We start from the raw sequence: 24,402 nt of genomic DNA, 5'->3' as shown, positions 1-24,402 counted from the left end.
GGGGCACGCATGCAAAAACTGCTGTGCCGTCCTGGGCTGTGTGAAAGCAATCTCTTCTTTCTGTATGAATCTACATAAGGGGGGTGGGAGTGGAAGGCTGACCCTGGCCCAGCTGATTTAAAGTGCCCATAATATCAACACCCATGGGGCATGGAGGTTTGAGCTGGGACCTGGACATGACAGTCTGTTTCAGAAAAAATGAAATGAAATTTTGCGGCACTGTGAGGACCATGGCATAAACTTTTGTTTGAACCAAACCGTGAAAGAATATGCCAAAGTAAATCTGTTTGTCTTTTAGTTGCCACAAGAGCCTTCCTTTAGTTGAGTAGATGGTTGCATTCCATACTTAAGGATCCTTTTGGATATCACATCGACGGTATATGACATAACATAGGTATCTACTACTAATCCAGATCTTGGCAAACTCAAAGAAGATTGTGGGTTTATGTATGTGGTTCAGTTATAATGTTAAAGGAGCCATGTTTGCATTTCTCGAAATCATTATGCAGTGTTATAAAGAACAGGAGAGATGTATTTTGAAGATTCTAGGGGGGAAAACTTTGTTGTAACATACAAGAAATGCTGTATGATAGCACATCATGATGCTTTTATGTATCTGCCTTTTATTTGTTAACTTTTAAAGGTTTCAGCCAACATTCTCTGAGTACAGAAATGTTTTCTACCAAAATTGTCTGAACTCTTTTTCTTCTTTAGCTCGAAATCTTGACCAGCTTGGCAAATGAAGCCAACATATCTACTCTTCTCAGAGAATTTCAGGTTTGTGCATGATTTATATTATTTCATGAATCTTTCTAGTCTGATATATTTGTAAGATCTTGGTCTCTGTGCAGTTCTACACATGGGTACTGTGCCTGCGCTGGACTTGACGTTGAAAGCTTCTAGAACTAATATTCAACTCTCTTGGTGGGCTGTGTCAGGGGGATCTTTGTGATCTCCCTGACAAGGCTAGAGATGACTCCAAACTTGGTTCATTCGTCATTACAATCCTCTCAGTTGATCATTCTTTCTATCCCTCTCAATATCAGCCAGTCACTGCATTGGTGGACTTCTCTTGACAACCTACTACCTGACATGCCTCCAGATGCACAGGTTGCCATATTCACAGAAGCCTCACTTTGGGGTTGGGGAGCCCATTGTAGGGACTTTCATGTTCAAGGTTTCTGGTCTCCAACTGAGCAATGGTGCCACAACTTGCTTGGAACTTCTCAGAGTACACAGAGCACTGACTTCATTCCAACCCTTAGTACATGGGAAAATATACTAATGTGACAACCATGTACTATATAAATAAGCAAGGAGGCATGGCTTCAACCACACACTGCTGGCTGGCTGTGGCACTATGGGACTGGTGCCTACTTCTACACGTTCCCCTTCCCCCATTTCTTCTGATTTCACGCATCCTGCAGAAGGTGGTATACAACAAAACATCTTGCATCTTGGTGGCTCCATGTTGGCTGAGACAGCCATAGTTTCCATGGCTGCTTTGTTTGTCCAAAGGACAGTATCACAGGTTTTCTTCAGGTCTGGGCCTGCTGTCCCAGCAAGGCATCAGAGTTCTCCACCACAGCCCATCCTCCTTCAGTCTAACCATATGGAATATATCACACTGATCTTCACACCTGAAGTAACAAACATGATTGCCAATGTTATTGAGGAAGACTCAGCATGGGTTCTGCAAGGGAAGATCTTGCCTCACTAACCTGTTACATTTCTTTGAGGGGGTGAACAAACATGTGGACAAAGGAGACCCGATAGATGTTGTTTACCTTGACTTCCAGAAAGCTTTTGATAAAGTTCCTCATCAAAGGCTCCTTAGAAAGCTTGAGAGTCATGGAGTAAAAGGACAGGTCCTCTTGTGGATCAAAAACTGGCTGAGTAATAGGAAGCAGAGAGTGAGTATAAATGGGCAGTCTTCGCAGTGGAGGACGGTAAGCAGTGGGGTGCCGCAGGGCTCGGTACTGGGTCCCATCCTCTTTAACTTGTTCATAAATGATTTAGAGTTGGGAGTGAGCAGTGAAGTGGCCAAATTTGCGGATGACACTAAATTGTTCAGGGTGGTGAGAACCAGAGAGGATTGTGAGGAACTCCAAAGGGATCTGTTGAGGCTGGGTGAGTGGGCGTCAACGTGGCAGATGCGGTTCAATGTGGCCAAGTGCAAAGTAATGCACATTGGGGCCAAGAATCCCAGCTACAAATACAAGTTGATGGGGTGTGAACTGGCAGAGACAGACCAAGAGAGAGATCTTGGGGTCATGGTAGATAATTCACTGAAAATGTCAAGACAGTGTGCGTTTGCAATAAAAAAGGCCAACGCCATGCTGGGAATTATTAGGAAGGGAATTGAAAACAAATCAGCCAGTATCATAATGCCTCTGTATAAATCGATGGTGCGGTCTCATTTGGAGTACTGTGTGCAGTTCTGGTCGCCGCACCTCAAAAAGGATATTATAGCATTGGAGAAAGTTCAGAAAAGGGCAACTAAAATGATTAAAGGGCTGGAACACCTTCCCTATGAAGAAAGGTTGAAACGCTTAGGGCTCTTTAGCTTGGAGAAACGTCGACTGAGGGGTGACATGATAGAAGTTTACAAGATAATGCATGGGATGGAGAAAGTAGAGAAAGAAGTACTTTTCTCCCTTTCTCACAATACAAGAACTCGTGGGCATTCGATGAAATTGCTGAGCAGACAGGTTAAAACGGATAAAAGGAAGTACTTTTTCACCCAAAGGGTGATTAACATGTGGAATTCACTGCCACAGGAGGTGGTGGCGTCCACAAGCATAGCCACCTTCAAGAAGGGGTTAGATAAAAATATGGAGCAGAGGTCCATCAGTGGCTATTAGCCACAGTGTGTGTGTGTGTGTGTGTGTGTGTATATATATATATATATATATATATATATATTTGGCCGCTGTGTGACACAGAATGTTGGACTGGATGGGCCATTGGCCTGATCTAACATGGCTTCTCTTATGTTCTTATGCATGAAGGCCTTCCACACATCGTTCTTACAAACTGAAATGTGAACATTTCATCATTTATGCTTTAGCTTGCAACATCCAGCCTCACTCAGCTCCACTCTTGGATGTTCTGTCTTACCTTGTCTTTCTCCATCAATTGGGCCTTGAATTCTCATCTATCAAAGTTGACCTGAAAGTTCTCTCAGCCTACCACAGTCTAATAGATGGGCACTCTCTTTTCTCACAGGACCATGAAAATGCTTGTCAAGGGTCTGCTCAAACTCCACCAAGGAAAACAATGGTTCCTGATTGGACTCTCTCTTGTACTGGCTAAACTCATGGACAAACTGTTTAAGCCCATGGCAACTTCTCCTCTCCATTTACTGTCATGAAAGATGGCATTCATTGTTGCTATTACATTTACCAAGAGGGCAAGCGAATTCTGCTCTTCCCCTGTTGAAGCTACATTTACTGTTTTTTCATAAGGACATGGTCCTAACTCTTCTTTCTTGCTGAAGGTTGCTTTATCCTTTCATTTATCACAGCCTACTGTATTGCCTGTTTTCTTTCCGGACCCTGCTGATTATGCTCAACAAGCTCTGCACTCTCTAGATGTCCAGAGAACTCTTGCCTTTTATTTGGACAGGATGCAACATTTCTGTGTAGATTCACACTTGTTCATTTTTTATTCCAACCCCATGAAGGGTCATAAGGTTTCACGTCAACATCTTTCTAAATGGATTTCCTCTACCATTCAGTTATGTTACCAGTTGGCTGGTCAACCCTTACAGGTACTCAGGATCACTCCATGAGGGCTGTATCCACTTCTGCAGCATTTCTGCCCAGGGTCCCTATTGATGACATTTGTAACATTGCCACTTGGTCAATTCCTTTGACGTTTGCATCCCACTACACCTTCAATGTCAGAGTACGCCAGGCTGCCTCCTTTAGTCAAGCAATCCTTTATTCCATCTTCCAGTGAAGCTGTTGTTTTCTGGCATCTTCTGGTGAGTTTAAAGTTACATAACATGACATGTTAATTTGAATAGCTGCTTTCTGGTATTTCTGGGTTTCCAGTAGTTGCCAACACCCACCACCCTACGTGGTTGAAGCTCATTAGTCACCCATGTGTGGAATTGCACAGAGATCACAGAAGATAAACAGGTTGCTTACCTGTAATTGATGATCTTCGAGTAGTCATCTTTGCAGTCACACATACCCGCCCAGCACTGCTGGCATCTCTCTGTCATTTACCTTCTGTTGATTAGACTTACTGGTGGCTGGAAGAAATTGAGTGGGTGGTGATTTTCTCCTCTGCTCTAGGCATGCACAGTTGATGCCTGCTCCCCAGAGTGGAGGAAAAAGCCCACCAAAAAGGCTGGTGATTAGCTCTGGAAGCTTCCGAGATTGAGTCCAGCACACCCATGTGTTTGACTGCACAAATGACCACTTGAAGATCATCAGTTAAAGTTAAGCAACCGTTTTTTCTTTCCAGATAAACTGGCATAGGAAGAACAGTGAAAATCACCCCTACTCTTTACAGAAATCCTCTGTTGGATCCAAGGCTAATATTTGAATTTTGTTGAAAATGTAGCTGGTGCCGCAGATGGACAAAACTGTGGAAGACTTTTTGTAGATTAGAATCCTGGAAAGGAGTCGTTTAGTAAGATAGTAAAAATGACATGTGATTTGTTAGACTGGATCCTGTGGATCCATTTCATTAATCGCTGCTGGGTTTTTTGTCACAAGAAGTCTCTTGCTGATGAAAAGCTGAACCTCTTGTGTCTGTGGTGGATTGGCTCTTTGTTCTGGAGAAAATTAATGCTGTTACTGGAACAGCTATAAGGGATCCAACCCATTTCTCTTGATCTAAGGGAGTTCTATGAGAATATTGGCTTCTAACATTTGCTAAATGTATTAAAGCTATTTATAGATAACTTTTTCCACAGTGCATAGTGGCTAAGTATTTTAAAGTAAGCATGCTTTGCCTTTTTGGTTCTGTTATACCGTGAATAAAACTTTGCTGGTCTTAAAGGTACCACTCGACTATGTCATTCTCACATTGCAGTTTTTGCGGTTGACAAACTGTGTGGTGTTAAAAGGGTTATTCATAATCACATTCTGCTGGTTAAATGGGCCAAAGTGTGTTTGAACACCCATTCATGGGCTTCTGCTCTACACTGATAGTAGCTGCTCGCTGTGGGTTATCAAGATTCACAGAGGTAGCTGCACATGGCCGGAACACTCCCCACCAAGATTTACAGAAGTAGATTCCCTCCTAGGTATTGAGTGACAAATGCTAGCATGACAGAGTTTGAGTCTAGTGTTGCCTCCCCAATGTACCTGTGCTAAAGTTCCCTCTCCCCAAATCTCAGAGGGACTTGGCAACCAGAAAGGCAGTAAGACCAGGGTCCCACATCTCAAAATGGGCTGTCAAAGGCAGGCAGTGTGGAGCCAGAAAAGACTCCATTTTGAACCAACCTTACAGACCTAAGACAAATTGAGCCATAAGGAGAGCAAGCATGTACACAGGATCCCATGACAAATACAGAGCTAGCCATCCTTGCCCCCTCCTAATCCTTAATCCCATCTCCTCTGACTCCAGAACAACCATGGGAAATGGCATTGTCTCCTTTGAAGCAATTTCAAAAGTCCAGCACCTTTCCTCCTCCAGCCGCTGACACATAGAAACACAAACACTGGTACCTTTCCGGACCTTGGAAGCGTAAACCAAGCATCCTAAATGTATCCAGTATTAATCCAGCTATTCATTACACAGCCCATCCCTGGCTCCCCAAAATTTATTTAAACTGGCACTCTGCACTCCAAATTTGAACATCTCTGGTATACCTATAAGAGTGTACCCTCAGAATCTCTCTGAGTCTCTGACATGAACTGCTGGTCGGCCATGTCTTCCTCCTTTCTTCACATGGATTCCAGTCTTCAGGATCAGGTGAATATCACCCTAATCTATATCCAACACCTTCTCATTATTGATCACCTCTCTGTTTCTTAGGTCTGTGTGTTTTGAGCTATGGTCATTACTTTGCTTGAGTGATTAGTGTGAATTTATACATTTAACCACAAAAAATCTTCGTTTATTCATTTAAGGTCCCTTTCTTCCATGGGTATCCCTTGCAATCTGACTCTTGTATATACCCATGTACATGTGTATTGTCCAGCATGTCTGTAAGCAGACCCAGGCAATCCGTGTAACACCAGTGGCACCTTTAAGACCAACAAAGTTTTAGTCAAGGTATAACAGAGCTATTCCACCAGGCCTTTGGTTGAGGCAGCAGACATCAAACAACATCAGCCCTCACCAGCTTCCAGTTGCTCCATGGCACTGTTTATTGACTAGCACTGGGAGCAGCTGATTTATACCTTTGAAGTGCTCCTCTGCCCCTAGTTGGTGTGGGTTTAGCACACACTGGAACAAAACTAATTGCCATCAGATATTTTAAATTGGTCTCTTAAATGTTTACTCTGTTGAATTAATTTTAATGTGCAGATGCTTTTAAGGAATTGTTTTATTGTGTATTATGATGTAAGCCACTCCGAGCCTGCTTGCTGGATAGGGCAGTATACAAGTCCAAATAAGCAAGTAAATAAGTAAATAAAAGCTTTTGCATGCATGCACACTTCTTCAGTAAAACTAATGCTGCACTCTATTTTTTCATTACTGGAATAGAATAATGCCAAACAAAAATGTTAAAACAATTAGTGTTGGCTTTGATTTTATTTAATTTATTATGACATGGGTTTTTTTTGTTTCTACTTAACCAGTTGCTTTTAAATTCCTTTACATAATATAGCTTCCCTCAGAACTGAGGATGGCTTCCAGGGAGCTGAATGCTTCTGTCAGATTTTTAAGCTGATTATACCAATATGTTGACAATTTAAATTCCTGTTTTCTTCAGACTTATGTGAAGAGCCAAGATAAGCTGTTTGCTGCAGCTACAATTCAGGCAATAGGTAGATGTGCAACCAACATCTTAGAAGTGACTGACACATGCCTTAACGGCCTGGTGTGTTTGCTGTCTAACAGAGATGGTAAGTTAATTGTTCTTTTTTGGAGGGTAACTGATGGCTTGTATTGTCTGATAGTATCCCTAAACAGATTTAAAAGCAGTATTTTGGATTACTTGTCTTCAGTGTAGTCTAGTAGCATTGTACTGTAGTTGCTCTTTGTAGCTTTTTAAAATGAGTTTTCTTGTCTTTTATTATTGATGTCTTGTTGAGACTTAATTTAAGTATGTAGTTGATACTGTGGTAACTGAAATTGCTTGAAAGTAAATAATGAAAACATAGAGTATTGTTTCGTAGTGAACATACTGAGCTTGTGTTTCTTAGTTGCATTAAAGTAACTGTACTGCAGAGGGTGCTACAAGCAGGGAAATGTGAGTTTTTTTGCTATGTGCAAGTGGTTAAATTAAAAAACATATCAGGCAGTTTAGGGTAACCAGTAAACCTGTGCTTGTTTCATAATTTATGTCCCTCTATTTGGCTATACAAATAGAAAAAAATATAAATAGCTACAGACGCTAAGGAGGAGTTGTGGGATATAAAAAAGTGATTATTATGCAAATCATTCTCAAAAATGTGCATCTTAGGTGGTATTTATAATTTCATCAGTAAGAGTCTTATAATTTATTTGGCCTTCAATAATCCTGTGTATGTTAAAATTGACATCAGTGCATTTAGTTGAATTGGCAGGTGCTTGGTCCAAATTAAAAAACTGGTTTGTAGATTTTGATGTCTACATATAGAAAAAGAGCTTAATCTTGTTAGATTGGGTGTGATTATGTGTTTGTTTCCCATTTTCTGTATAAAATATGCATTGGGAAGCTGTATCCACATAATGAATTTGGGTGGAAGAGGAAGGGGAGCGATATTTAAAAAGGAATGTGAGAATATAGTGGTAAAATTAGCAGTTCATCAACTTCATGCCACAAAGAATATAGAAAGAAACAAAACTTCACATTATATCTTGAAGAGATCTTTTAGAAAGTACACTCCCAGTCAAGTAAGCCCTACCATCCAAGTGCACATGATGTATACTTGTGATGCCTTCATTGATAAGCAGTGCTTTTTATTATAGTGCTTTACATTTTGTGATGGCAGTTGGATTGTTCTGGCATCCAGATGTATCTGGAGGACATATTAGATTTTTCCTATTCTTTGAGTCAAAAAGTATAGTGCAAAAATGCTAGCATTTGAAAATTTTGTAATTTTGTAATTTTCAATATAACTATAAAATAATACAAGCTTTTTTACTACCCATAAAGAATAAAGATGCCAGACTTTGAAGAATTTCTGGTATTAGTAGCAGATTCCTATTTCATCTGCTTATTAGATGGGAATTTTAAAAGCTTAATGCTAATACTTGCTAAAAGAAGATGAAATAAAATGTCTTGCTTTTCCTAGTAGTAAGGCCATAATAAATACAGCATTTAGCATTTGATTTCAACTTTGGTAAAATTTTACTTTTTCATCATTTTGTTCACGATTTGGATTATGCCACAATGAAATACTTAACTGTATGATGTGAACATAGATCCCCTAACATCCTGTTCATTGGAGTATATTGAAATATGTTTTGGGAGAAATCTAGATGTTGATAGTGTAGTAATTTGATTATGGTGCATGAACTTAATGTTTTGATTGTGACTTTAAAAATATGATTTTTTTTTACCAGAAATAGTGGTTGCTGAAAGTGTTGTTGTCATTAAGAAACTGTTGCAGACACAGCCAGCACACCATGGTGAAATTATTAAACGCATGGCCAAACTCTTGGATAGTATTACTGTGAGTATTTCTTGTGTTTCAGTTGTACCTAGCCCAAAATACATTTTTTGGGAAGTCAGGTCTTATAAAGGTAATGTTAAAGTATCCAGTGTATGGGCAAGGACTGTGGTGGGATATGCTGTTAATTTGTGGATACAGAGGGACACAAATGTGTCTTAATATGTGGATACAAATTGTCACAGAATACTTATACTTTTGGCTCACCAAATACTTATTATAGCTATTATATTAAAGAACTTTAAAATGTATGTGACTTAATTAAATGCACAATCAACTCTGCCTTTTAGTAGTAGTTAAAATCTAATCGTATCATAAAGATGTTGAAACAAGATCGCTTTCCAATACAGCTGCTTACAGAGTGATCTGTAAAATTTTCTTACATGTCTGTAAATGCTCTGACAAACGAAAGCTTCATTGTTTTATTTATTTATTTTTGTAGACAAGTTAATGGGTTAAAATGGTGTAGCAAAAACTGCCTTTAAAAAAAAGGTCTGAAAAGTGCACTTAACCACTTGCTCAGGCCATGCGGAATAAAATATCAGACAGTGCAATTTACAGTCCTCCTTTGGCCTTTGAGAATAATGCAAAGTAGAGCAACATAATGAAAGTATTATTTCCTACATTCTTGTAAGTACTTACAGTACACTGGAAAACACATTGAATATCTCAGTATACCTCTATATCTTTTAAGCTGTGTGTGAATTATTTAGAGTATTATAAAATGAGGGCTCCAAGAATATACACCTGCTATTACATGTTTGATGATCTGGATACAATAAAGCTCCTAAATTTTATGTGATATGTTGTTATAATAAAAATCAAAACTCTGGGTTCATCAGTTCTGTTTTCCATTAAAACGCTTTACGTGGCAGTAGATTTAGGTGTCTGAATGATTGCCTTTTATAAAGCTCTTAACATTTATATTGTAAACCAGCATTGTAATCCAATGCGTTTAAAAGGGTGTAACTCTGTTTTGGATTGCCCTGCAACTAATGCAGACCAACTTTAAAAGGTTCTTCCATAAGGCAGCATTCTACTGCTATATTAGGAGAGACATGTAATAGTGAATTAGTGCAAGTTCATTTTTTGTATCTTCTCTGTAGTCCCACAATTGGGTCTGTACCTGTGCAGAGCATATCTCCAGCAGCTTGCTCCTTCCATTGATTACAAACATCTTTACATAGTTAACTATGTTAGTTTGCAATGTCAGGTCGAATTAAAAAAATGTTTAAAAACCATATAATATATTTCTTTAGATACCAAATAGTAACTGAAATCTGAAGTTACCCATATATTCTTATTTAGAAGTATCTCTGGGTTCTGCAGGCAACTTGAAGTGCTCCTGTACTTAAAAATTGAATGTAGCACTCAATTACTGTTCTTTAGCCCAATTTAAAATAATAGTTTGGGAGTAAAGTCTTAATGCAGTGAAACCTTTGGAACGTTAGAAGTAACCCCTTTCTCAGTGTAAAGTAATGACATCAGTCTTAGCACATTTCATTTAGAAAACTTACTCGAGCATTTAAAACTTGTCTAGCATGACAAATGTTTAGTATATCTGTCCCCTTTCCTTGGGTAGATTCCAGAACTGTTTTAAAATGCTGCTGACACAGTATTGTAAAAATATGCAATAACATTAAGTTCCCATTGTTATACTGTATCCTGGAATTAGATTAATTTTTGTATCTTCCAAGAAAAACTAGTATAATGCTTTCTTGTGATCTGTTTTGTTCTTTTTCTTGGGCAATGCTTCTGTTTGCTTTTGCTATGCTCTATGCATCTGGTGAAGTATAAACCGTTTTCGCACACAGCTCACCTCGCAGTCACAATCCTGTTCCCTCCGCAGCGTCTGGTCGGATTACCCACCATCTGCGCCGAAGTTACAGGAAGTGCCGCAGCTTTTGTGTAGCAAACGTAAACCGCTAAAACCCAGTTTATGTTTGCTACGCAAAAGCCACGGCACTTCCTGTAACTCTGGCGCAGATGGTGGGAAATCCGACAGATGCTTCGGAGGGACCAGGATTGTGACTGCAAGGTAAGCTGTGTGCGAAAACGGTCATAGACGAAAATATTATAGAATTTCCATCTGTTGTAATGGGATGTCATACTTGGCTCATTATTATTTATTTTTTGAAGTGAAGTAGTGGTCTTTCCAGAATGGGAAGCTCAAGTTACTACTGAAGAAGTAGCTGAACCTTGTGGAGGCCAGGTGATCTGTGAGCACCAAGATGATCAATTTTAGTAAGACTGTGGAAACAATCAGTTAACAATTGGGCATGTGAATCTTGAGAGCTCTGTGAAAACAGAATCTTAGATTGTTACTTCTTAGGCCAGACTAGTAGACAGTTCTGTTAATCACTGATGTGAGCATGCATTTAATCTCTCTGCAGTTAGATCACAGTTTGCTTCTGAAATATACTGTAGGACTATACAAGAAGTACAGAAACTAGCACCTTCTGATCTCCAAGCCTGTGGCAGTCAGCACAGTAGTTATCATAGTCCCCATGTGGCCAGATCCTGGTTTTCTTCTGGAAGTCTGGTGAGCTACTGAATCCATATACTCTCAGTATCTGTGGGTGGTGACACAAGTTCTGTCTTAGAACTAAAAGATGAGTGCCCTGGATGTGTGGTCAGCTTTCCAGGTTGGCCTCAAACCTGTCTTCTGCTGACTTTCACTCCTGTGCTAAAGGAGTTCTGCACTTAAAGAACAACCCCAGTGAGGGGGAGCGATTCAAAACAATGACTATAAAGGAATCTTTGGCAGAGTGGTGATATACCTCTGCAGACTTGAAAGAAACATTGAGAATCGGGATAGAATAAAATCAAAAACAAAATTTATTGAGAAGAATAATACAAACATCTGGACAAAGAATTGGTAAATTCAGGCAGTCAGAATAATATCAAATGCTCAATAGAGCATTCTCTCTCGGCTTGACTTCGCGAACGAAGATTTAAGAAGGGTGCAGTAGTCCACGTCTGCTGCAGGCTCGCTGGTGGCTGACAAGACCAATGCGGGACAGGCAGATCCGGCCACAGTGGCTGCAGGGAAAAGTCTGATTTGGGGTTGGTGCTGTAGCAGTGCGATTCTTCCTCAATCTCCTTTTGTCCTCAAGACCAGCTATGCGTGCGTTCTCAAAGGAAGAGACAGCCTGGTGGATGGTGTGCCTCCATGCTTTGCGATCTGAGGCTAGGTCAGACAGGTGCCAAGGGATTTCTTCAAGGAGTCCTTGTACCTCTTCTTTGGTGCCCCTCTTATTTCGATGGCCGGTGGAAAGTTCGCCATACAGAGCAATCTTGGGAAGGCGGTGGTTTTCCATCCTAGAAATATGCCCTGCCCGGCGCAGCTGCGTCTTCAACAGCAGTGCTTCGATGCTTGTAACCTCCGCCCTCTTGAGGACTTCAGTGTTGGTCACAAAGTCACTCCAGTGGATGCTGAGGATGGTGCGAAGGCAGCGCTGATGGAAGCGCTCAAGGAGTCGCAGGTGATGACGGTATAAAACCCACGATTCGGAGCCGTAGATGAGGGTTGTCATCACAACCGCTTTGTAAACATTGATCTTTGTGCCTTTTTTCAGATGCTTGTTGCTCCACACTCTTTTGTGCAGTCGGCCAAAGGCACGGTTTGCCTTTGCCAGCCTGTTGTCAATCTCCTTGTCGATCTTGGCATCTGAGGAGATGATGCACCCTAGGTAGCTGAACTGCTGGACTGTCTTCAGAACTGATTCACCCACAGTGATGCAGGGAGGGTGATAATCTTCCTGGGGTGCAGGCTGGTGGAGAACTTCTGTCTTCTTCAGACTAACTTCTAGGCCGAATAGCTTGGCAGCCTCTGCAAAGCAGGACGTCATATGCTGCAGACCTGATACCGAGTGGGAGACGAGTGCAGCATCATTAGCAAATAGTAGCTCTCGGATGAGTTTTTCCATTGTCTTGGAGTGAGCCTTTAGTCGCCTCAGGTTGAACAGGCTGCCATCAGTGCGATAGCAGATGTAATGTAATACTCAATAGAGTACTCAATACTAGAAAACCTAACCCCCCCCCCCCCCCCTCCAAAGCTATATATTTGAAGCTCTTGCAGACTGTGCAATGTATTTCAGTTGGGATGTGTGATGGGAAGACAAAGAGCAAGAGAGTGAAACTCATAATTGCTATGGACATGAACTAGGAAAATGTGTGGTTCATGGCATGCCTGGTTTGTGAGCCATGAACTATCATAAACTTTCAGGTGCCAAACAAACTGGTAAGGTTTGTGGTGCAGTAGAACAGCCCCCCAGTGTGCTAGAGACACCAAACATGCTGGAGATCTCTGGCTTGACTACCTGTCCTCCAGATTTTGGGAGGATTGGATTTACAAGGTCCAAATTATGGTTCCCCAAAGAAGGTGCCCCCAGGAAAATGCTTTCTGTGGGGATGACAGGTGCAGATTCAGGAGTGTATACAATGGATCCTGTGCAAGCTAGAGACGTCAAACTCACAGGGGATCTCCCCCTGATACTCCTCTGCATACCCTCCAAGTTATGTGTAGATTGGACTTCGGGGGTTTAAGTTGTTGCCCCGCAAAGAAGATGCTCCCAGGAAAATCATCAGGCACAGGTTCCAAAGTGTATAGAATGCTCCCCCCCCCCTCGGATAAGCTACGTGCACCAAATGCACAGGGAACTTCACCCAACCTTTGGAGTTTGGTAAAAGTTTGATTGAATGGAGACTGTCTGGAAATACATGCATTCACTAACTGCTTGAAAGTTTGTGGAAAGTTCATGCCATTGACCTGCCACAAACTTCAGTTTGTGAACAATGAACTGGCCAAAATTTGTCATGAGCTTTACTCATAAAGTTCCTATTTGCACAGCTTCAAGTGTACATTCAGTTTCTAATATAAAGGCCTTGGCATTCAAGCAACAAATAATTCAGAGTAATCCAAAAGGGAGAAAGCAATAGATGTTATGGGTGTCTTCATAGGTAGACATTGCATTTTTTTGAGTCCAGCATTTGGGCCAAAGGTGGTCTAACCATTTACATGGCTTTGGCTTGTATTTCAAAGTAGTCCAAATTGGATCATAAACCATTTGGTAGAAAATGCTGAAGTGCAAAAGATTGTTTTCTTGGCCAGTGCTAGAGCAGCAGGTTTCTTTTGTGGCTGAAGACACACTGATTAATCACCAGGGCCATGATTAATGATTAGGTAGTTAGATATTGGACAAGGCTCTGCTTCTCTCTGGAATGGCTATTTCTTCAATGAGTATGATGAACCCTGCTTATTTTGCTGGCCTCTTTGTTGTGGTAATGGGCCATAATGTCCTAAATGTTCCCCACATAAGCATAAAAGAAGAGAAACGAGTCCCATATCGGGTAGGGGGGACACAACCAAATGGCAGCTTGTTGGCATGTTTGCACTGTAGCACTTTTATTATCATAGTTATGATCTTTGTCTATAAATGATTGGGGAGATATAATCCTACTTACTCTTTTTGACCTCTTAGTGTTACTTGATTTTAAAAACTATTGAATTCTTTCGAACTGCTTTAGATGCATGACAGTTTTTTTTAAAAAAAAACATTTTATTTGGCTCATATAAACTGAGATACAAACAGGAAGAGATGCATGAGAGTATGAAGTACTGCTTGGTGGTGATGGTTCTTCTATTTTGTGTGTTTGCGCTGGCAGTATAACACTGCTGCTCTATCCAGTTGCATTTGACGTGTGGGATACCAGCAGCAGGAACTTGTTAGCATATTAGGACACACACCCTTAAATCACTGGAAGTGTGGTCATCCAGCCAGTATCCTTCAAATTTAAACAACTGACAACCTTTCCTTGACATTTCAATTTTTAAATTTAAAATAAAAAAACAAGCCCAAGAAACTCTTTTCTTTTCCTTTAATCTAAACCGAATTTCCATAATCAAAGAAAGTATTTTGATTTCATTTCAACATTGTTCTTGGATGAATATTCTGCTGATAAATATCAAAATAATTGTTTCACATTCCAGTCAAATACACTATGCAGATTGGCTGTAATGTCAAAAGTAATGATTCCAAAGTCACTTATTTCTCCAGGCCCAGTGATATCTTCTACATTTTTTAGGATGACCCGGGAGAGAGCAATGCTGACAGGCAAGCTGCACTCCTTGAAGGTGGTAATGATGAAGCAGCTGAAGTTCAGTGCTTCTATCATGCTTAGCGAGAATGCAAAGAGCGAGTTGGTGTGGGTCAGTATAATGTTCATTGCCCCTGCTGACCCTCACTCCTCGCCGCACATGCGACAGCCCTGCTTCCTTTTACCCTTTAGGCCACAGCTCCTCAAGGAGGGAAGGAGGAAGAAGCAGGCCAGAAAGCCCAACTGAAGAGGGGGTGGCTCTGGGGACGTGCCACCAAGGAGAGAGAGGGAAAGGGGGAACAGCCACTGCTACCACTGCCTTCATGGTGCGTGAAAGAGGAGAAAGAAGAGGCCTGACCCACTGCCTGGAAGTGAACCTGTCCAGTCAGCCTGCAGGAGGAGAAGCCCTGCCCCTCTACAAAAACTTCCTGGGCTTGTGTGCCTCTTCCTTGGGCACAGCCTCCTCCTTGGTGCCCAGCTGGAGCTTGATGCTGCCTCTGCTGTTGTCCAAGGCTTGCTTGAAGTTGGAGAAGGATAGTAATGAGCCCTCCATGAGTGGCCACCAGAACAAAGTTGGATGGGACAGGCAGGATGACAGAAAGGTGTACTCTGCTCTGGAGAGAGCTGCACAAGGAGACGCTGTTGCACTGGCCTCAACCCTTCATCTTGCCTCTGGTGCTCAGGACTGCGGCCAAGAGGTGAGCCTGACCCGGCCCACCCCCATGAGCCCTGCAGACGTTCTCAGGTTTCGTCCCTGAGCCCCGGGACCCAGAAGAAAGGGGGAGAAGCATGCTCTGAGAAGGTGCAAAGACCACTTTGGGGAAAGGGGTGGGAGGAGGGAGGCTACTCTTCAGCCTGACAGAGAAGCTGAGGTGGAGTCCTTTTGTGTTGTTGGCCACAAACATCGCTTTTCCAAAGCAGGGGGGACGGCTGTGGAGTTCATGTCACACTTTCCTGTTCAGTCAGCTCTGGAAAAAAGAGGCAGGGCTTTTTTTGAGCTGGAGTGCTGATCAACCCAGCCAAAATGGCACTGTCTCAAAAAAAGCCCTGGATACCACAATGTTCCAGCTTGTTCCTACTGTTCAGCATCTGTGCAAGTGAGAGACAGGTGAGATGGAGAAGGCAATTTAACTTTTCTCCCTGTTATATCTCCAACAGAACATGTGAAAACTCATGGAGACGGGAGGGGGAGGGGTGCCCCTGATAGCAAATAGATGGCGCAGTCATAAGGCCAGTGCGGGGAGAGCTGGTTGGCCCCCTTTTCCTCAAGGACATCGGCAAACTCTGTGTAGGCCAGGGGAAGTAGAGGACCAGCAGCCGGGGCGGCAGCAGCCAGGATGGCCAACCGGACCTGGTGAGGACAAGGGTCCTTGAAGCTCAGCTTTCCCTGTGCCCAGTTCATGAGAAGGTTGTGCTTTATGAGCCAGGAGAGTCCCAGAATGAGGGGAAAGTGGGGCATGCAAGCAACATTGAATTGTACTTCCTTGTGATGGTGTTGGATCTGGAACGTGACTGGGCAGGTCTCCTGGGTCACCGGACCGGAGCGGAGGATGCGGCCATCGATGGCTTCGACCAAGGTCAGGGTGTATTTGTCCTGCACCGGGATCTGGTGTTGCTTCACAAAGGCCACATCGACGAAGCAGCGGGTGGCCCCGGAGTCGACCATGACGTAGACGAACAGCCAGCACCCGTCCGGCAAGCCAGTCAGCAGGGGTGATGGGGCTCGAAGCAAGGGGGTAGGCCGTTTAGCTGCCTGCCCCTCCAAGAGGCTGACAGTGAAGCATACCTTTTTCTTGTCATTGGAGAAGTCTCTGGCACGTAATTCAGTATACAGTTTGCACTGTGCCAGGAATGCAGGAAGCTTCTCCACCTTCCCTGCAAATTTCTCTGGGGGAAGCACTGGGCACTTGGGTGGGGCAGCAACAGTGGCTTGCTGCTGTTGTTGCAGGTGAGCCACCATTTGAGTGAGGTGCTGTACCTGAGTGAGCAAGGCTGCCAGCTGCCCAGAGCCTCCGCTTACCTCCTCATCCATCTTGTGGAGTGAGTGTGTAGGTGGAAGCAATCTGTTACGTTCTCAGGGTGCAGGCAGGCAGGAATCCAAAGCCAATCCAAGGTCAAAGTCCAGAAAGTCAAGCAGGAGCCAAGTCACCAATGTAGAATCACAAACCGGAATCAGAAGTCACTGTCCAAAAGCCAAAAGGTCAGGGTGCCAAGGAAATCAAGCAGGTTAGGATCAGGAAGGAGCGTGAATGCAAGCCAGAGAATACACTTGTTGCTTCCACAAGATTGCCAGGTCTTGGGTGGGAGCTATATAGGAGTCTCAATCAGTCTCCTCCCTGGGTGGCAGTGACTCTGCTAGAACTCAGGGCTGAGAGAGCTGAAGAATCGGCACGCCTCATGTCTTCGCTCTGAAAGTTCTTTCCAGAGCCTGCTTCGAACTTTTGAGATGGGAGAAGGAGAGCTTGGAGGTGATTGATCATCAACAGCTGACACTGGTGCCTGGAGAGTGATTGATGGGCCAGCTGCTGTTTGTTCAGCTGAGGAACTGGCTGGCAACTCTTCCAGGTCTGTTAACCCTTCCAGCTCCCCCTCATCAGGGCTCATAACATTCAGCTTCTTTGCCACTGACAGTCTCTGAAGAATGGCACTGGTTTCTGCCCCTGAATCAGTGGAATGATTGCAGTGGATTTAAGTGCATTTTGAACTGCTGGTTTGTTGTCTCCCGGTTGCACTGGGAGTTTATTGGATCAAAGTGAAATTTGGATGAACGCAAAATATATGAAATTGTCTTAATGTTTACATTGCAGTTCTTTGAAATGTTTCACAATTATACTTTTTAAACTGATTATAAATTTGTTGCCAGTAATTTGCAGCTGTGAACTTTTGGGGGTTTTTGTGGGCATTTATCTCATGGCTTCCTCTTTTTGTGCATCCTTGACAGAGTTTTGTGTGCGTAGGAAGGTGCCCCTGTATGAGTAGGTAGTAGAGTGCAACTCCAGAACACTGTGGTAAGAAACAAAACTCCAAGACAGCCAAGTAAACAGTTGTATTCAGGGTTAACACGTAGAAAGCAGTCTCAGGCAAGCCAATGGGTCATACACATCAAAAACAGTCTGTCCAATATACAGTACCAATTCTATGTCCAGGTAGAGAAGTCAAAAGTCCAGTCCATACATCATATCAGTAGCCATGCAATCCTCCAGAGTTTCAGTATATAAGCAAGATGTTCCTCCTTCACTCACAACGTCCGTCTGCTCCTTCTCATCACCCACACCCACACAGGGCAAGGCTTTTTACTGATATAGTACAGCCATCCAATCATAACACTGATTGTCACATTAGCTGCACCTGTGATTCTCGTGACTCCTGTATAGCTTAGTTACATAACAAATGATTCAGCAGTTTTTAGTTCTCTTAAAGCAACTTAACACTGTCATCCTCCCCTTTATGGAACTAAACATGCTATACAGTTATATAAACATTCATAGTCTATATACAGTAGTATTGCCACCTTTACTTCAAACCTAGTTTCAGACAGTTCTCTTTGTGTTTAACAGGTGTCTGAGACTTTGTAAAGATATCTGCAATATTATCAGCTGTAGCGCAGTATTCAAGAGTAATTAGTTTATCTTCCAAGCATTGTTTTACATTGTGAAACCTGACATCTGTGTGTTTTGATCTAGATTTTACTCCTAGACTGTTCGCTAGCTTGATAGCCGCCTTGTTGTCCTCATACACAGTAATTGGTTCTACATAATACAAACCAATGTCAGATAGTAACTGTTTGTACCAGATAAGTTCACTGCACACTGTACTGAGTGCTGAATACTCTGCCTCGCATGACGAGAGAGCTACATGTCGCTGTTTCAAAGATTTCCATTCTACTAGTACACCACCTAAGAAAATTGCCAATCCGGTAGTGGACTGTCGGGTGTTCTGGTCATTGGCAAAACTTGCATCTGCATAAGCATATATTCTTAGATCTTTAGTAGGTGTTATAAATAAACTGTATTCTAAAGTATGTTTCAGGTACCTAAGAATATGTTTTGCCGCTATCCAATGGCACTGTCTTGGCTGTTTCACCACCCTGGCCAATTGGTTGGTTGCCATCGCAATATCAGGCCTAGACCAGTTAGCTATATATAAAAGACTACCAATCAAGGACTGATAAATACTTTGGTCAAATAATGGACTCTGATCGTCATCAATATCAAAATTCTGCAGCATAGGACATTGAACTCCCTTGCTTTGGTCCATTTTGTAACTTTTCAATAAGTGAGTTATTTTACCCCTTTGTGAGACTCGGTACCCACCATTTACACATTCTATGTCTAAGCCAACATATTGTCTGATGTTGCCCAGATCCCTCACTGTAAACTGGTTCTTCAGAGTTTCAACAATGGTATTTAGCATTTTTGCATTTCTACAAATTATAGCTAAGTCGTCAACAAAACCAAGCATTAAGCACTGCTGCTCCCCTTTTCCCTTGACAAATATACATTGGTCAGCTACACCCTGTTTGAAACCTAGCTTTTTCAAACATTCTGTTAAATACTGGTTCCACTGATGACCAGATTGTTTTTTTTTTTTTTTAATGTCCAAAAACTTTTTTATTGAATTTAGTAAACATACAAATAAAGCAATCAATGACTGTATCTGCAATCATTCTTTGTGTATAAGCATAGCATACCAGCAGAAAACAGAATATATATATATACACAAAATACAAACAAAACAACACATACATACATTCACACATACATACATACTTGGCAGCTGAATTAAAAAATAAGTACTCTGTCCATATGTTAATTACATCAAATTAATAATGTCATAATATCTACCAGGAATACATGTACGCATCTGATCTACAGGACTAAAAGAAAATTTAAGAAATGGAAGCCACTTGTACATCAGAGAATCGTTACCTTCTGAATTATTTATATTGCATAAACTATCTGCTATCTTGTCCATAGCATAGACCTCCCAGATTTTAGCATACCAGGCTTTAACTGGAGGAATATTGGGAGATTTCCAAAATTGGGCTAACACCATTTTAGCAGCAGCTAGTAAAAGGGATATCAGGGATTTATTGAGAGAAGTAATAGAAATACCTTTCCAACAGTCAAGCAAAATGAGTTCCAATCTTAAGGGTAAACTATAGCCCGTGATATCCTTGATTTTTGCCACAATTACTGCCCAAAACGACTGCACCCTCGGGCAAGACCACCAGCAGTGTATAAATGTGCCCACCTCTCCACAATTTTTCCAACATTTGGAGGATTGATTTATCGCCATATGGCTTAATCTCTGAGGTGTTAAATACCACCGGAACAAAATTTTTTGAGTTTGTAATTGTATATTCAATGATTTTGAAACAAACGAAGGAGATGACCAGATTTGTTGCCAAACATCCTCCTGAAAATTAATTGAACTATTCCTTTGCCAAATTTCTTGATAGGATAACAAATCAACAGCATCAATGTCTAGCAAACCCTTATAGATAAATGAAATCAGTCCCTTCCGCTTTAAAAAAGGAGATTGTAGCAAGGATTCAAAGAAAGTAAGAGGTCGATTGAAATTGTATTTCTTTGAGAGTGATGTCACCAAGTTGTTAGTTTGCAAGTATTCAAACCATGGGATTTTTGTCCCACCAGTTTTCTCTTCTAAAGATTTTTTGTCGAGCACTTTTCCATTGGACAAAATATCCACAAACCTATAAAGATTATATTTTTTCCAAATTGGAAAAGACTTGTAAAAAAACCCCGGTTGAAACCAAGAAACATCCATAAAATGAGATAGTGGAGACATAGGAGGGGCTAAAAAGAGGCGGCGTTTGTCCCAAATCTGAAAAATGGCTTTAAGGAAAAGGTTGGAGGAGATATTAGGAGGTCTCTTCTTTGGAAATTCCCATAATGTAGATTGAAACGATTTGTTATTTAGATAGGTATCTTCTAGGACCTTCCAGCCTGAATTTAAATCAGCATCATGGTATCTGACAAGGCCTCCTAAAATGGCAGCTTCATAAAATTTATGCAGATCCGGAAGAGCCAGACCACCTGAGGATTTAGAACGAATAAGAGTTGCATACCCTATTCTAGATAAGCCCTTGTTCCAAATGTATCTTAAGAACGAATGACGCCAACCCACAAATAAGTCCTCAGGAATAAGAATAGGAATGGCTCGAAATAAAAACAGAAATTTGGGAAAAATAAAAGATTTAATAATCTGAATTTTTTCATTCCAGGGAATGAGTGAAGAATTTTTATTCTTTTGCATAGTAAGAATGTCCTTAATCAATAAATGATGATTGACTTTAAAAATATCTCCCAATTTTAAAGGTATATTGATCCCCAAATATGTCCAATATCTATCCATTTTTTTGAAGTGATAATTTGAGTAGATGGAATCTTGGAGAGCATCTGAAATTGTGATGGGATAAAGAATGGTTTTAGATGGGTTTACTCGAAGACCCGATATAGAAGAAAATACAGATAATAAATCAAAGACAGCTGGTAAAGAAGTCTTAGGTTTTGTAACAAAAAGCACTAGGTCATCTGCAAACAAAGACACCTTAATTTGTTTCTTTCTAATAGGGATACCAGCAATAATATTGGTATTACGGATAGCATTAGCAAGAGGTTCAATTGCGATTGCAAAAAGCAGAGGAGACAAGGGGCAACCTTGCCTCGTCCCTCTGAAAAGATTAAATTCTTCAGAATCCAAATTATTAATAGAAAGAATAGCAGAAGGCGACTTATATAAAGAATGGATTATCTTCAGAAAATTCGGGCCAAAATTCATTTTCTGCAGTAAGGTTGTAAGATAAGGAACTTCAACGGAATCAAAGGCTTTTTCAAAATCAATAGACAAGATAAAGGAAGACTCAATATTAAATTTCCGGCAGTATTGAATAACATCAAGGACCATTCTAGTATTGTCCGTTAACTCACGGTGTGGGATAAAGCCCGATTGGTCAGGATGAATGTAGTTCCCTATAAAAGTATTAAGCCTAGCCACCAGGGTTGCTGTAAAAATCTTGTAATCGCAATTAAGGAGCGATATCGGCCTGTATGAACTAGGGTCTAGCAAGTCTTTGTCTTTCTTTGGAAGAAGAATGATTTTTGCCTGTGACCAAGTAACTGGAAAAGAACCAGACTGTACAAACTGATTACAGGCGTCCGCCAAGATGGGAGCCAACAAAGTATTAAAAAATTTATAAAATTCTGGTATAAAGCCATCTCGGCCTGGAGATTTATTGGATTTCATAGACTTGATAGTCTCCTGTATTTCAAGTGCAGTAAAAGGTTTGTCCAAAAGGGATTTAACCTCAGGAGAAACAGGCTTAATAACTGAGTGAGTGTCTAAAAAAGATGAAATAAGGTCTGATGCTGGATGCTGGGAGGAATATAGAGATGAATAGTATTTTTTAAAAACTCCTACAATATCCTTAGTGGAATGTTTCAAGGTACCGGATTTAGAACGAATGGAAGAAATAGCCATTGAGGATATTCTCTTTTTAACCTTCCATGATAGGAGTTTAAGGGATTGAGGAGTTCGAAACCAATATTTTTGTTTTATATAAGCCATTTGTTTTTGAATCTTGGAGACGTCAAAAGATTCTAATTTTTTCCTTTCTATAAGAAGTTTTGAATAAGTTTTTTTGCTACCAAATTTTTTAAATTTCTCTTCCAATTTGGTAATGTTGGCAACCAAATCTGATCTAATTTTGTCTTTTTCTTTTTTATACGAAGAGGCAATAGCCAAAAATCTGCCACGAATTACAGCTTTAAACGAGTCCCAAACTATATGCTGAGGTACTCCACACTCAGTATTGAATTGAAAAAATTCTTTAATGTCTTTTTCAATGGAATCTGTAACCGATTTCATAGACAGAAGTTTACTATCCAATCTCCAATTAAAAGAAAAAGATCTTTCAGTGATTCCTGACATATAACCTTCCAACCATGCATGATCAGACCAAATCATTGGGCCAATGTCTACTTTAAAAAAAAGGTTAGAAATAGAATCCGAAACTAAAAGAAAATCTATTCTGGAATAAGTTTGATGACGAGAAGAAAAGAAGGTATAGTCTCTTTCTTTTGGATGCCTGCTTCTCCAAATGTCTGACAGATTATAGGATTGAAAGATTTGAGCTAAATCATTTTGGCCATTCGAATCTTTTGATTGAGACCATTTATTGGCAGATAGAGGTAGCAGGCTTTTTTGAGATCTATCTAAAGAAGGATTGACAACATAGTTGAGATCTCCTCCCAAAATAATGGGCCCTTTATGAAAAGTTTGAAGTTGTGACAACGTATCTTTAATAAATGCAATTTGTCCATCATTTGGAGCATACACCGATGCCAGAGTATAAGGGCTACCATTAAAGACCCCATTGATAAAAATATACCGACCCCTAGGGTCAATTGAGGAATTTTCAAAAGTGAATTGGACTGATTTACCTATTAAGATGGCCACACCTCTTGCTTTGGAGGACCCGTAAGCTTGAAATTGATGAGCAAAAATTTTTGACTGGAAGACCTTGGGCTGGTTACCCTTAAGGTGAGTTTCTTGCAAAAAAACTATATCTGGTTTCTGATGAGAGATGGCAGAGGCAACCCGTTTTTTCTTAATTAAATTATTTAGCCCATTACAGTTTAGAGATAGAAATTTCAAGTGGCACTCTGCCATAATTGAAAGAGGAAATAACCAAGGTTATCAAAATTATTGCAATTCATAGCTTTGAACCCAGGTGCCACCAGGATAGCTCGAGGCGAATCCTGTAGATCAAATTTCAAAGGTATGAGGACAGATTTCAGATCAAAGGCTTTAAAAAACTTCCAACTAAATCCATAATAATTCAATACAGTTATGCTGCCCGTAACACAAACAAAAAACCATAACCAACACCAGTGGTCTAGCATTAACAGACACTAGCCACTAACTCACCCTCCAACTCTGTTAACCCAAACTTGGGAAAACAACAACTATTTACTTAAAAGGATAAATTTGAAGCGGAAGTCTTCGTTACTGAAGACACCACACAACTAGCAACAACTACCAAATGGAGCTAATTAAAAAAAACTGAAGTTCTCCATTCTCCCTCTCTGCCAAAAATGCTTATATTTAACACTATCAACCCAGCAAAAATAAAATTTATAAACAGAATAACAGAGCCGAATGTATAGAAAGTTTATAATGAAAGGCCAAACAAAGCTGATCGAGTCAAGGCTAAAATGCCTAGAAAGCCACATATAATAAAACCTGTGCCTTTTACCAACTCAGGTTAGTGAATTAAAGATAATTACAGGCAAACTAATATACCATGTGTAACAGCATCAGATCTCGATCACAAAGTTATTGTAAGACTTAAGACACTATGATAAAAATACAATGAAACTTTAAACAGAACTATGAACGCTATTAAATACTGGTCTCCCCAAACACTCCCCACCAACTATCCTTCAGCCACTTATAAGCCTATGTAGGGAGATATGATGGTGAGGGAAACAAG

At 40.9% G+C, this 24,402-nt stretch overlaps 1 protein-coding gene across 1 annotated transcript in view; it reads left to right on the top strand.

The window, feature by feature from the left end:
* The window catches only part of AP3B1 (adaptor related protein complex 3 subunit beta 1), a 364,644-nt gene that overhangs the window by 119,520 nt on the left and 220,722 nt on the right, over window positions 1–24,402 (top strand). Inside the window, exons 12-14 of the mRNA XM_060235861.1 lie at window positions 715–777; window positions 6,902–7,034; window positions 8,680–8,789. Of these exons, the coding sequence (XP_060091844.1) occupies window positions 715–777; window positions 6,902–7,034; window positions 8,680–8,789 (306 nt within the window). The remainder of the gene's footprint in view (window positions 1–714; window positions 778–6,901; window positions 7,035–8,679; window positions 8,790–24,402) is intronic.

The sequence above is a fragment of the Heteronotia binoei genome, chromosome 4 (genome assembly GCF_032191835.1).
Source record: "Heteronotia binoei isolate CCM8104 ecotype False Entrance Well chromosome 4, APGP_CSIRO_Hbin_v1, whole genome shotgun sequence".
In the NCBI taxonomy this organism is placed as follows: Eukaryota; Metazoa; Chordata; class Lepidosauria; order Squamata; family Gekkonidae; genus Heteronotia; species Heteronotia binoei.
The sequence above is the reverse complement of the archived record's forward strand: the minus strand, read 5'-3'. Positions and strand labels throughout refer to the sequence as shown.